The 15007-nt window shown below is 44.7% G+C and overlaps 1 protein-coding gene across 1 annotated transcript in view; it reads right to left on the bottom strand.

Moving 5' to 3' along the window:
- The window catches only part of Cfap61 (cilia and flagella associated protein 61), a 288694-nt gene that overhangs the window by 131289 nt on the left and 142398 nt on the right, over nucleotides 1-15007 (bottom strand). The window contains exon 18 of the mRNA XM_052181504.1: nucleotides 2704-2831. Coding sequence (XP_052037464.1) covers nucleotides 2704-2831 — 128 coding nt within the window. The remainder of the gene's footprint in view (nucleotides 1-2703; nucleotides 2832-15007) is intronic.

Below are 15007 nucleotides of genomic sequence, written 5' to 3'. Positions count from 1 at the left end.
CAAATGGACTGTACTCTCCTTTCCTAGATCAACTGCTGACTCTTGGCAGAGCAGGTAGGAAAGAAGTCTAAACCACCTGGGCAGAAGGAGCTGCCACTGGCCCTTTCTAGGGTTTCTTCCGGTGGCTTCCCCACAGTGCCCTCGGTGCTCTGATACAGAGGACCTGCAGGAGGGAACAAGTCACCTGCACTGGTCTTCACCCTGCATGACCCTGCATGCCCTCCCTCGTGAGACTCCTGGCAGCCACAGTAAGAGCTGAGAGCAAGGCTTCCAGCTCCTCCACCCAACGCTGGTGGAGCCACTAGGCGAGGCCCAGGAGGGAGGCAGCAAGCCAGGATGCTGGTGTGTGTGTCCAGGGAAGCACCTGCCATGCCATCTGATATTAGCATCTCTAGAGGCCATGCCATAGAAAAGAGGCAGGGCTGTCTCAGGGCAAAACAACCAAAACCACAAGGACATGTTCCCATATATACATGAAAGCTAAGGTTCAGATAAAACTTCATCATCATTATTTTCCCCAAACAGCTGTTGGTAGTATATGCCAATAATCCCAGCAAATTAGAAGATGGGTAAAGGAGAATCCTAAATTTGAGAGCATGCTTGGAAACACAGAGTACACCCATTAAATTTCACTTTTTCAAATCTAGCCCCCTAATCCCCTGCACTCTCCCATAGCCTAGAACATACTGGGTGCTGACTTTAGCTGCCTCACAGCACCAGAGCATTGGCAAGGCCAGCGAGAGAGAGAGAGAGAGAGAGAGAGAGAGAGAGAGAGAGAGAACAAAGCCTTCCAGCTGCTTTGGAAAGAAGAAGTGTATACTTTGTCATTTCTTATATGTTGAGGATGTAAGAGCAAAGGGTGTGTGTTGTGTCACACGGTGACAGAACTGAAGGGGAAGTCTGTACGGAGCTTCTGACTCCCCAGAAAAGCCCGTTAAGTCTAACAAGAGGACTCGTGAGCCCAGGCTAGACAACTTCCCCACCCTAAATCTTGCTTCGAAAATTTGGGTTTAACCTTCATGGGTAGGTAGTATTTGGTAAAATGCCTTCAATTTCATCGCAGGCACAATTGTGTATAAATTTAGTTTAAGTGGTAAGTAAACCAGTAAAGTGAACTGTGCTGTAAGTTACTATAGTGATTGCTAATTTAAAATAATTAGAGAAAATAATGAGAAAACTATTTCCTCTCTCAAGGATTAGAGATCTGTAAGCTGATACCAGTCTCCTTCTCGAGAACATAATCTCTATAATGAAGAGAGAGAATTTCGAGTGCTTTAAAAAGGCCTCTCCCATTGGGGAATTTAATCAGCCCAGCATTTATACCAGAACTTATATTTGTTTTTATTGCATCTAAGTCAATTCCATAAAAGAAAAATTACATGTATATATCTTAATGCAATCATTTTAAGCAGAACATCATAAAAGCATTACAGCCAAATTAAGATTTAAGACCTGTTGATAACCATTTCTTGACTTCCCTGATTTCAAAACCTCTCCCTACTAATTCATCACTCAGTTATGGGCTGCCATAGGCTGGCTGCTCAGGGTCTTGGGAGCAGGGACCCTGCAGGAGAGTTAAACACCCCAACTACAGCGCAGCACCCGCAGGGAAGTACATGCGCACAGTGTTCCTCACTTCTCCATGTAATGCCGCTAAGTGACTACAGGACTGAAGCATGTGAACTCCACTGAGGACTTCAGTGACAGCACACAATGCATTTCTGATTAACTTAGGTTATCGTCTGCAGAGTTGAACAAGTTGGCTAGAAAGGTAACCAGTCAACCGGTTCTTTCCCTTTTCTGGTTAATGTGCCCTCAGATGAGCAACCTCAGATGTCTACTGGTTCATCTTACGGTTTAGTTGGGCATAAGGATTTGTTGGGGGTGGGGGCCCAGCTAACTTCCCAGAAACCCCACTCATCCTCTGGGACTGCCAACTATTGGCTTCAAGAGGAGTCACTTGAACTGGATTTTCCTGTCTCCCTCTGGCTTTTGAGCTCCCACATACATATACAGTAAATAAATGTAATAAAACTTTGCTAGGCATGGTGGCACACACCCTTAATATTAGCACTTGGGAGGCATAGGTGGGCAGATCTATGTGAGCTTGAGGCCATCATCTTAGCCAAGGCTAGATGAACTATGGGTATATGGTGGACCAGCTACATTGCAGCATCTCAGGCTCACACCCTCTACCCACTTCCAGAGGTCCTGACTCTGTCTGCCTGGTGTGGGTTTTAGGGATCTAAATCCTTACCAAATACTTAATGTTATTCTTAGGTTGCCTCAAGGAAAGTGAATGCAAGTAGAACAGGACGAACAGAGGCTTTCAGGGAGAGTCTGATGGAACCAATTTTATGCCATACAATCTTCTCTGAAGTACTCAAATGTGCAACTGAGGCACACAATAGTCACAAACAACACAAAAAGGTGACGATAGCTGTGACCCAATGAGTACTACTGACATTCATCCACACAACTCTGCAATGGCTTGTCAAACAAGCTCAAAGTCTGTTTTAAGTGGGGAGAGACACCCCCATGTTCTAACAACTACGAAGCATTACTAAACCAACCCTTTGCAGGCAATCAAACCCAATAATGGTCATGCAATTAACGTTGAATAAGTAAAATGAACAAGCAAAGAATTTTTATTTCTCAAAAATAAACACATGAAAATTACTAAAGGGAATGAAAAGAACTCACCAAAACACCAGTGTCTCTAGGAATGAAATTCCAACACTGGACGCACCAACCACCACAATTCTGGCATTGACAGTGATTTTTGGTTCTAACGTTAGTTTTCTGTTGGTGTGGTTCAAGGCGTAACTCATCTGCACAGAAACAGAAAGAAAAACTTGAGGGATACGTAGCTGAGTCAGCGCCCCCAGATGACCGGTTACAAGGTGTTATTAAGCCAACCGTCTGCAGGAAATCAAGTCCCAAGAATGGCCAGGCAAAGGTCACGGAAAAGTGGATTCAAATGTTTTTGGAAATGAACGTGGTGCTGGAGGGAGGGCTCAGTGGGAAATAGCACTTGCCGCTTATCCACACCTCAAAGCCGCTCCAGTTCCAGGGATTCCGTCCTCTTCTGGCTTTCACGGGAACCTGCTTATATGTGGTGCACATTAACTCACACAAGCACACACATACATTAGAAAGAAAGAAATAAGTATTTAAGAAATGTAACAATACAGTAATTTGCCTAGGCTCTGTCACCATTAAAAAAAAAAGGTTGATTTGAATGTTTTTTGTCTTACTGATAGTTTATTAAGACCCACAGTCCTTAATGATAGAGATGTAAATAATCCTACAGGACGGCCAAGCTATTTGCTGGGAGTTGTAGTCCTCTGTCTTTCTTTATGTCCAGAATTTTAAGTGAAGTTAAATGACTATTCACTTTTGTAGCCTTCATGTCATTCAGCAGAGTAAGTACTCTATAGTCAGTAGATCCTTGATAGTGTTTGTTGAATGACAACATTTGATGAATGACAATGTCTAGAGGATTATAATTACCACTTATTTCTCCTAAGAAATTATGGAGACCAGAGTCAGTGGAATGGCTACATCAATTGAATGAGCATTAATACATCTATCCTTTGATTCAGAAGCTCACATTCCAGCTGGCAAAATCCACTTTTCATCTCAAACTCCTGAGCTCCCAGGAGCTGGGAATCTGGGAGGTTGATGGAGAGCACTTTAAACTGTGTCATCCTATTCAGTGCCTTGGGTGTCTGACCCTAGGCACTTCCATTCACTAACCAACACCCAAGATGGGGATCGAGCCCCCTGTGCCGCTTTAGTCAACAATATGGAAGCAGAAAAAAATTATAAACATACACACAACACACACACATGCACACACACATTTTAAAGAGATTTTAAAACAAAGTTAGAAGCACCCATGCTTTCCATAGTTAATATCACTAGTGCCTCCCAGCATGCTTGCTTCCCCACCCCCATCTTTAATTGGACACTATGGATTTTGGAAGAGACTGGGCCCACATCTATCTTAAGAAAGGGTCTGTGGACAAATCACATAATCTTAACCCACACTCTACAATTGGCCCAGCATAAACATGTGACCTGTGTTGGCCCAATCAGAGTAAAGCCCAGGCCTGTGTTTGACTTAGGAGACCAGAAGCTTTCCTGCTTCCTACAGAGCCAGAGATGCAGATGGGAGGCCGGAAATGGCAAAGTCATCGTAAAGAATACCATCCTGGGTCGGAACTCCCAGAGGACTATAGAGAACCAGGACAGAGAGGATTTTCAACTGCTTCCTGAAGCCCACGTTACCTTTGGACTTCTCAATGGCATACGCAATGAGTATCAGTCACACAATACCACCATTTAACAAACCATTCCAAAATACACTAGCTTAAAACTGTCTCTAGTTCTTGCTCATAAGGCTCTGGGTTAGCAAGAAGTGATCTTAGTCTGATTCAGCTGCTACTGTCTCTGTCATGCAGATTCCTGATCAGCTTTATCTGGCTGTCTGCCTGCCTACACACACACACACACACACACACACACACACACTGTACACATACGTGATAGATGATAGAGATAGATAGATAGATAGATAGATAGATAGATAGATAGATAGACAGATATAGATAGATAGATGGATAGATGGATGTATGGATGGATGGACAGATGGATGATGGACGGATAGATGGATGGATAGGTGGGTGGGTGAGTGTGGGATGGGGTAGATAAATAGATAATCTCCTTTCACTAATAAGTTACATAATCCTAACTCCTCCTCACTCAATGATTAGCCTAGTACATTAAACATGTAATCTAGGTTGGTCTAATCGGAGCGAGGCCCAGAGCTGTGTGACTCCACAAGGTGGAGATATGAAAATGACTCCACACCACTTCTGCCCCGCCACCATTTCTGAAAAGAGACGGCTGGGGCTTATTCCCAGAGCAGCAGTGGTGTAAGTGTGAGAAGGGCAAGTGAAAATCAGTGATGCTTCCCTTCCTGTTTCCAGGCCAAACAAATCATAATACTCAGTTGGGTAAAGTTACGCATCTCTGAAGGAGGACATGGGGTTATAAAGCAAAGGCACAGCCTAGGGAGGGGTGGCAGGTGCATGACCAAGCTCACTGCCTGTCCTCCATCATTCAGTGGCACACGAGACTGAAAGCTTCCTAGGTTGATACATTTCCTATTAAAAAGTGCAATTCTTGAAATAAGCATCAGTTGTGCAAGACATCAAGTTCACCCTGGTTCGGGTGGGTGTTCCAGGATTCCACACTCACTGGTCGACTGTACTCAGCTTCATTTCTGAGACAAACAGGTCCATTTAGCCAGTCTTGGGTTGGGTGCTTCAGGGGAGCAGAGGTGGGAAGTGCCAGGCTGTTATGAAGGCATCTCTCCCTGCAAGTCTAATTAACAGATTTAAAAATGCAAGCATCTTAACAGAGGTCAAAAGCCACGCTTCTCTTCCATTAGCAGGTAGGCTCAGATATTCGACTTACCTCCGTGGGAAGTGTAAACTAGCACTGAACCATAGGCAGTAATGAAATTCCCTGGTAAAGAATTAGACATCATTCATGAACCGGCTCCAGTATCCCAGATACAAAGGCAGACTGAGCAGAGCAGAATAGCTTTTGTTTCCCCACACAATAGCGGTAACACCAACAGCTGCCAGGCCTCAGAAATCACCTTTCTAACTGCTAAATATGCAGAGTGGCTTTGGGGTGTCAGAAGTTACTGATCAGTACCAGGTAGGGGCAGTGTCTCAGGAGACTGAGCAAGTATCACAATGTTGCTCCTGTAAATGCAATTATGTCTCCAGGTTTTAATTAAAAACACAGTTGTCGTCAGATAGAATTAAGGCTCCTAAGGTAAGGGGGTAGAGGGGTCGGGTGGTGAAGCCATCTTTTAAAAATCTGTAGATGCAGTTATAAAGGCCTCGAGATTTTTCCCTGCCCAACATGCCCTCCTTCAGTGACAAGTGACAAGCTGGTGAGCTGTGCTGCTTCTGCCTTTGAAGGACCTGTTTTCCCTGTCAGCAAGGACCAGGGTGTTGCTTAGAATCTTTCCTTTATGTTTCTCCAAACTGTTCTGTCTACACGGGGAAGAAGACAGGTATGGCCGGGTGAGGTGCTGCCCATCTGTTAGCCAGTACACAGGAGCCCAAGGATGGAGGACCATGCGTTCCAGGCTGGCCTGGGCTACAGTGCTAACCTCTTTCTCAAGAGAATCAAACAAAACAGTTAAGGACGTGACCTGAACAGTGGCAGCCTGTGTATTTTCACAATGAGCATCTATCTACCCCACCCACTAAAAATGCCTCATGAGGAGGAGATCCCTTGTGGGGCCCGACTACCTTTAACAATAAAGGTCTTATCTACTGATGCTGGGTTTACTTGTCATTTTATTTTTTAAAATATAGTCTCATGTAGCCCAGCCTGGCTTCAAATTCACTATGTAGACAGACAAGGGTGCTTTGGAAGTTTTGGTCTTCCTGCCTTCAGCTCTCAAGTGCTGGAATCATGGGCGTGTGCTGGCACAGACATTTCTATGTAGTACTCGAGATAGATCAGGTCTATGTGCATGCTGGGCGAGCCTCTGCCCACTCAGCTATATCCCAACCCTGTGTCTTCTGCTTCAAACACAGAAATTATATGCGTGCCTTATAATCTATTTTGGTTTGGTTTGGTTTTTTTCTTTCTTTGGTTTTCGAGATAGGGTTTCCCTATGTCGTGCCATGGCTGTCCTGGAACTCACTCTGTAGACAAGGCTGAAATATTTCAATAATAAACAGAGGGACCGGGAGCTTGTTATGTATGTTACATATCACAGTGAAGGTCCGGATAGAAAGTCACATTGCTCTCTCTGCATCATCTCAAAATATTTCTGATTCTATTTTTCTGATGCTCCTAAGTTAGAATTTCAGATGAAGGGATGGTTGGTTCCCACCATCTGCATGACCACGTGCTCCAATAGGAAGGACTAACCACAGGTCATGATGTATACAGTAGATGGTCTTTACAATCAACATTGACTTTGGCAGTGACTTTAAAACATATACTTTAAATCCCATCCCGGAAATAGAAACAGAAGTAATAATATTGGAGCAGTTAAGATATTCCTGGGCTGAACTGGGAGGTGTGGGAAACACAGAGTCCAGGTAAGGTGGGAACAGTCCAGGTAAGGTGGGAACAGTCCAGGTAAGGTGGGAACAGTCCAGGTAAGGTGGGAACAGTCCGGGTAAGGTGGGAACAGTCCAGGTAAGGTGGGAACAGTCCAGGTAAGGTGGGAACAGTCCAGGTAAGGTGGGAGCTGTGAAGAGCTGGGATTAGAAACTAGGAGGATTATCATTTCCCACGAGTGTCTGAGCATAGCAGACTGGCTGTGAGTGTGTGTTAAGTCACCAGGAAGAAATTTTGGTTGATTTTTAAATAAATTTGTTGTTAGTGGTGGTAGTGGTGTGTATGTAGTGTATGTGTGTGTGTGTGTGTGTGTGTGTGTTTCATCAGTCATGGCACATGTGTGGAAATCAGAAAACAACTTGCAGAAGTCTGTTCTAATCCCCTCCCACATAAATCCAGGAAACTGAATGTGGACCATCAGGCTTGCTGGCAGCTATAGTGTTCACAGGTCTCATTTGTTTTCTTTCTTTCCTCCTGTGATCCGACCTAAGACGCCTTTGCTCTGTGAGGTTGGGATTTCTTCTTTTGTCTCCTGCATTATCTGAACTCACCCGCAACCAACATCTTGGTTCAGTCAGGAACTGGTGCAAGCGCAGATACTCTTAACTTTTCATTTCATGAACTTCCCTTCCTGTATGTGGTGTTTGTGTGTGTGAGGAGATGCTGAAGGGAGGTGAGGTGTGTGTGTGTGCATATAGTATTTGTGTATGGTGTGTGAGTGTGTCTGTGATGTTTTGTAATGCGGCAGTGTGAGGTGGCAGGATGGGTATCCTTAGCGGGGCCCATGCTGAGGCATCCATCCATCCTCCCGGGTACCAGTCAGATGACGGGTCTGGCATAAAAGAAGAGAGTGGATGCAGAGAAAGAAAGGGGACAAAGGAGGAAAACAGAGAGAGGAGAGAGAAAGAAGGGAAGAGGCCACCCAGGAACACATGGAGGGGAGAGAAGGTAGGGTGGGGGAGGAGAGAGAGAGAGAGAGAGAGAGAGAGAGAGAGAGAGAGAGCAAACAGTCCTTTTAGAGCAAGTCAGGCTTGTACCTGGCTGTTGCTTGGTAACTGTTGGGTGGAGCCTAGAGGAAATGCTAACAGTTTGTGCTGTGTGTGTGTGTGTGTGTGTGTGTGTGTGTGTGTGTGGAGTGAGTGGTGTTAGGGGCAAGGGTAAGATAAAGATAACAACTTTAGGTTTGCTTCCTTGGTTCCATCCACCTTGTGATAGTTTTGTTTTGCTTTGCTTTGTTTTGTTTGAGACGAGCTCTCTCACAGTCGTGAAGCTCACCAAGTAGTCTAGACTGGCTGGCAGCGCACCTCAGAGATCCACCAGTCTCTTGCCTCCCCAGCACTGGGATCATAACCACATAACCAGGCTCGGCTGCTGTTGTGCTTGTTTGTGAGTTTGTTTTGTTCCTTTCTTTATGTGAATGAGTTTTGGCTTGCACGTATGTAGATGCCTGGTGCATGTAGAGGCCAAAGGGGCATCATATCCCCACAGAACAGATGTGACAGTTTGCTGTGGACCTCTATATTCTAGCTAGGAATCTAACTTGGTCCTCTGTAAGAATAACAGTGCTCTAAACTGCTGCAGCATCTCTAGGCAGTCCTGGGTTGCACTTAGGAGCTGATGCTTACAAGACAAGCACCTGACCAACTAAGTCATCTCCGCAGCCCTCAGGAGCCCTTTCAAGGAGTCTTGACATCATTGTTCAAAATTGTCTTGGTTGGTTCTTTCTAGTTACCAAAATGACTAAATAAATAACCTTGACATGTTTAGAAATATTTAGGATTAATTTTTTTCCCATAGAATGATGTTGGTGTATATTTTCAGTGGAGTTTGTGTGGTGACTCACAGTTACCAGGAGACATGAATACACAGTTTTGAGTTTCCCATGTTTGCTACCTTTTCTATCTATATAAAATGTTGATCAAATACAATTTTCCTGTTAACATAAACCTGAATTCTGTTGTTCTATTTAAGTTAATTTCTTTATTGTATTTAAATTGACTTATAACAATGACGAAATATTACTGGAACTCTATTTTTAAAATAGAGGCAGGCCACACGTGATGAGTCAGTGATGGACCTGATGTTAAACAAGCCTGACTACCCTAGTTTGATCCCCAGGACCCACATAAAGGTGGAGGAGTGAACCGACCGCACAGAGCTGTGGTGTATAGGCACCCACCACACATTAATAACAAATAAAACTATTTTTAAAACCTAGATCCAAAATCTGAAGTAACTAACTTTATAAACAAGCCAGTTAACTAGAAAGCAGCTAAAATAACTATAAATCGTGGCACATAACAAATACCAAGTGGCAATGTCATTCTTTCCAAGGACATTTCTTTTGTACTTATGATCTGCCTTTGGCACTGGGCACCATCAGTGTAGCAAAGTTCTGGTCCTGGTTGAGGTTCTGAGCCTCTTTTCCCTTACTTTGTTCGAGTGTAAAATGGAAATAAATCACAGCTGGCCTGCCTCCTCTGCAGGCAGACATGCGGACTACTGGATAAAGAAAGTCTATCAGCACTTGGTGTTTTCTAGGCAAAGATGTTATGTGAGGTAAAAATCACACATCTCTCCACAGCCATATGAAAAGAAAGGCAAATCTCCAAAACCACATTTTTAAAGGGCAAAACAATAAGCTCAGTTTTCGGCTCACACCCATGTGCATGCAGCTTTTTGTTATAGAAAGCTTCCAAAGACTTCAAAGGGCCCTCGGTCTACACACGAAACGGAGGACGCAGGGCTTCTAACCCATTAGGAGTAAAATGTCTGAAACCCTTAATAAGCCTGCTTTTGCTTTATACGTGTAATTTTTCCCCCTGTGCTTCCCAATTCTCTGCTTTCTCTTTGAGAAATCCTCTGTTTTCACAAAGTAAATGAAACAAACGATGACAGATTCACGGCCCTGCAAATGTCAGGGTGAGCTCCAAAGGTCAAAGTTCACGAGTGGGAGCTCTTCAGGGCAAAGTATTACAGTCTTCACCAAATAAACAAAAGGTGGAATGGTGTGGCCACACAGAACCAATCACCTGAAGCACATTTCACAAACACAGCATGCATCTTCACAATGTCGCCCATGTTAAACTTATTTTTTAAAACTCAAAGGCAGACACAAATGCCAACACCTTTGTCTGGTGTGTAGACACTGTTGTGGTTTCGAGTCCTATTTGATGATGTGCCCTCTTAATTTTTCTCTTGGGTGGGGGAAGTGGGGCTCCAAACAATTCTGCAGCATGGAGATTTCAGAAAGAAAGAAGAAAAAAGAAAAGCAAACTGCTCTATTAATATCCTTTGAGGGTGAGTGACCCAGGGACACTCTTGGGCTTCCTGATTGACATTGGAAGAACATACGTGAAACTGGAGTGCGTGGGCCAAGAATGGACGTCAGTCATTGTGGGGTTTGCTCACCCCCGCTTCCCCTCCCCCATACCAGGCACACTCAAAGTGCTCACCCAATGCCCGACTAAAGCTATATCAGGGAGGAAGGACTCATCTGGACTCAGGGTTCAGAGCATATAATCCATCATGGCAGGGAAGCTGTGCACTGGGACAGCTGGCTGATGTGGCACCCAGAGTTTGAGGCACCTGGTTATACCATGAGAAAGCTCCAGGAAGAATCTGGCCAAGCTAGAATCCACAGAGCGCTTCCTGTATGCTGCAGCCAGGTCCCACCTCCTACGATGGCCCCACAACAACTCTCCCAGCTGGGGCCAAGTGTTCACACCCATGAGACTGTATGAGAACATTCCACATCCAATGCACAACGCTCACTAAATATTCACAAAGTCAACCTAACCCTCCCTTTGCCTCCGCAAAATATCAGTAACTTTACCCATGATGATTTCTCATCTAAGGAACTATCACACCTCCAGTTCCTTCACGATCTTCACATTATTCCAGCAAGAAGTGGCTGCTCAAAAGATTCTTGTGGTATTCTCACCAACTGTTTGCATCCTAGCTGAAGAAAGAAGACTCCTGTACCTGTTGCAGTTATGCTAGGAATCACATAATGCACAAAGCTAACTGCAAACAGCCTAGAGAGGGTGGAAGATAATGCATCACTTATGTAGAGTGGAAATCTGAAAGGACAAAGCCCGGGGTTCTATAAAGGCAGAGCTGTAAACTGGTCAGGGTTCCTATCTGCACAACTTGCTCTCTTATTTCATGATTTCCATCTATAAGTATGGTCCAGGTGGCCACTGGAAATGCAATCATCATGTTCTCACCCCAGGCAGCAGGAGAGAGAGAGAGAGAGAGAGAGAGAGAGAGAGAGAGAGAGAGAGAGAGAGAGAGAGAGAGAGAGAGAATCACTGTCTTTGAGCAGCTGTCCCAGAGTTTCCATTCCAATGACTTCTCAGTGGCCCAAATATAAGGAAACATTCCCATAGTTCAACTCGCCATTACTTTGTATATGACTGCCATAGCATTGCTAATGGTAGCCAAAGGGGTGGGTGCAGAGGATAGGGTGTGGCCTGGCAGCTGGAGCCTTTATCTAATGAGTCACTTTCCTCAGTGCCTCCATCTGCTCCGCCCCTTCTTGCATCCATGCTTCCTACATTTCTTTTTGGCTTCCTTATTATTCTACTTATTTATTTTAAATATTTTTCTCAGTATACAAAATAAGGGCTTGGTGACATTTTAGTAGATGTCATTGCTCATATTCATTCTCCCACCCCCCTTCTTGCTGATTCATTCTCCTCACCCACAATCGCCCTCCACTTCATGTCATATATATGTGTATATATGTATATATGTGTATACAGACACACACACAAACACACCCACCTAGGCTCCTTGTATGAGAGAGAACATGTGATGTTGATCTTTCCTTTCACCCCCTCATTATCCTCTCTTGCTCTGCCTTCCCATTAGATCCCTCCCCGCCCCCACCGTCTCTCCTCTATGTTCATATCCTATTTATATATACATCACATGCGCAGCTAGACTCCACACGGAAAATGTGATAGTTGGGTCTGTTTTGCTTTGTTTAACATGAAGATCTCCAGTTTCACTTTTTTTTATTTTCCTACAGATGACATAAAATGTAATTCTTCTTTGTCCCTGAGTGAAGCTCTGCAGGTTTCTATATTATGTTCTCTTTATCCTCTCCATCTGCGGATGAGCATCTAGGCTGGCTCCGTATTTTGACTGTTGTGAATAGTGTATAGTAAACATGGATGTGTAAGTGTCCCTGTGGTATGCCGACATGGATTTCTTTGGATAGATGCCCAGGACTGCATAGCTGGATCATATGGTCCTTCTGGTTTCAGATCTTTGAGGAACCACCGTATTGATTTCCACAGTGACCGAATCAATTCGCAGTCTCACCAGTAGTGGCTCGGGGGCCCTCTTTCCTCTGAACCCGCACTGACATTTGATGTCATTCGTTTTCTTGATGACAGCCATTCTGGCTGGAACGAGGAGGTTTCAAAGAAGCTTGATTTTGCATCCCCCGCCCCCATGGCTAAGGCTGCTGCACACTTTTTTCCCCCTCACATTTTTATTGGCCGTTTCTGTTTCTGCTGTTAAGAACTGATTGCTCCATTCATTTGCTGATTTACTGATTGGATGATTTGTGTTCGTTTTATAGCAGAAAGCCCTGTTTTAGAGGTTGAAGGGAGGGACGGTGGTGGGCTCATCACGTCTAGTTTACATATTTTTTCCAGGTTGGCATTCCTGAGATCAGCCCTGCTGCTGTTCTCACCTTGACAATCACAGAGGGGGCAGGCAGCCAGGGCCTGTCCAAGGGGAGCTCGACGCCGCTGCCACTTCACAAGAGCCATGTGCTACGTGGACAGTATTTTGAGCTTTGCTGCCTCTGATAATGTCTTCCAAGGGATTGTAGCATAATTTGGCATTGGAATAAACAATTTGTTGTGTCTCCATAAAGGCTAGAGACCGAGCAGCAGTATACAAATTTGCCATCAATGAAGCAATGAAGCAAGTATCGCTTAGTGGAGTAATGGTGGCCATTCCATATTGTCTTGCGGTGTAACTATTGAGTGTGTTTTTAGGAACAAAATAAAAGACAATACTCAAAACTACATGAAGCTATGTTATACTTTGTAACCGAAACTCATATGAAATATTCTCCCTGTGACCCTACAAAAAAGTAAATGCTCTTGAAGAGAACATAAATAGCCTCCTTTCTAAAACGAGATGAGAAGAATTTCTAAGCAATGGCTTGCATGAGCGACACACGCACGATTCAGGACTTCCACTCAGATATTGTGTCATGGTTTAATTAGACACATTTTTTTTTCCTGGGTGGTATATGAAATAAAGTTGTATCTTGCAAATGATGATGTCTTAGACTTGATATGATTAGGGGTTACTTTGCTTGTTAACCAAATAGCATTCTGAGCAAGGAAGGTATTCATACGGCTGTTAAAAGGATGACAGATTTTATGCAACGCACAGACGCTGGCAAAGGGGGGTCACTATTAGCTTCTCGGCACTGTTCCAGGCCATTGGCCCCCAGTGTACAGCACATTAGTATCCACATCAGGATAATCCTGAGCAGCTCTAGGTTCTGACCCTCCTGCCACAAACAGGGTCAAGGGTCAAAGGTGTAGCAATGTCCTTTGAGCCTGCACCACACTTCCATAGAATCCTGTCTGGGGAGAATTTGATAGTGAGATCTCTGATCTTACTATCACTGATGCCAACCACAAACTGGAGAAGTGGCTTCTCTGGAGTAAGCACACTGGGGAAAGCAGTAATGAGGTAAATCCATGCCCGGGAAACATCCTACAAGAGCAAGTGCTCAATCTGCATCACTCTAAAGTACAACCTGTGGTTGCTACAGTTCAAATGTATCTCGTTTTAATATGTTTTTCCATAAGGCACTATAATGAAACCACTTTTAACTGCCTCCCACCTGTGTGTGTGTGTGTGTGTGTGTGTGTGTATTGCACACACCTGTCACAGCACATATGCAGAGGTCAGAGGACGGGTGACAGTCAGTGCCACCACGAGGGCTCTGGGGATTGATTGAACTCTGGGGCTCAGGGTCATCCACAAGAGCCTTTACCTGCTGAGCCACATCACCTGCTTCTAGGTGCATCTCCCCGCCCCAGCCCACCCACCCATCCCCCCAAAACCAAAAACTTGCTGACTTAGCCTGCGGCTATGTCTTCATCCTCAAATCCATGTGCCTACGGAACAGCTACTCACATCAGCTTATCAAATGAGAATATAGCCTTGGAAGTTAGAAACAACTTCAGAAGTGGTCGTAGGCATTCTTCCTATTAAACTACGTTCTTCCAAAAGAATGACACTTGCGTTTGGTTATCTAGGAGTAGAATTTTTCCCTCCATATAAAGCTCATTAAAAGCCAGGGGAACAACTACAAGGACACCCCCCCCCCAGTCTGCCTCTGCAAGCCCCCCCCCCCCCGCCCCATCCCCCATTCCCTTTCCCTCACACAGAAAGCTTGACTCCAAACACATGCCGCTTCCCCTATATCAAGACACTTCCCAGTAGCAGTTGAGTGAGTTCAGTTCAGTTCTTGGGTTCACCTCCGCAAGCCTGCTCCCAGGTGCATTTTTGTTGCTAATAGCAAGTCTAGTTTGTTGCCTGTGCTTCTGACAACTGTAAGTTGGAGATTCCCATGACCCTTCCATAGTGGCTCAGAGAACTGGAGAGAAACAGTTTACTTACCTGGTCAGTCACGAGTTGATCATAAAAGGGCAGAGCTCAGACTTGGCCAGTCTCATTGAGTGTGACGCAGGTCATGAGCCTTCCCTGTGCCCTCCAGATCCCTGAGCCACAATCCCAGCATCTCCACACGGAGTGTCTCTAAAACCCTGGGCGTTCTATGGTTGCTTCATCAAGTAGG

Source organism: Apodemus sylvaticus, chromosome 5 (genome assembly GCF_947179515.1).
Source record: "Apodemus sylvaticus chromosome 5, mApoSyl1.1, whole genome shotgun sequence".
NCBI lineage: Eukaryota > Metazoa > Chordata > Mammalia > Rodentia > Muridae > Apodemus > Apodemus sylvaticus.
This window is presented reverse-complemented; position numbering and strand designations above follow the sequence as displayed.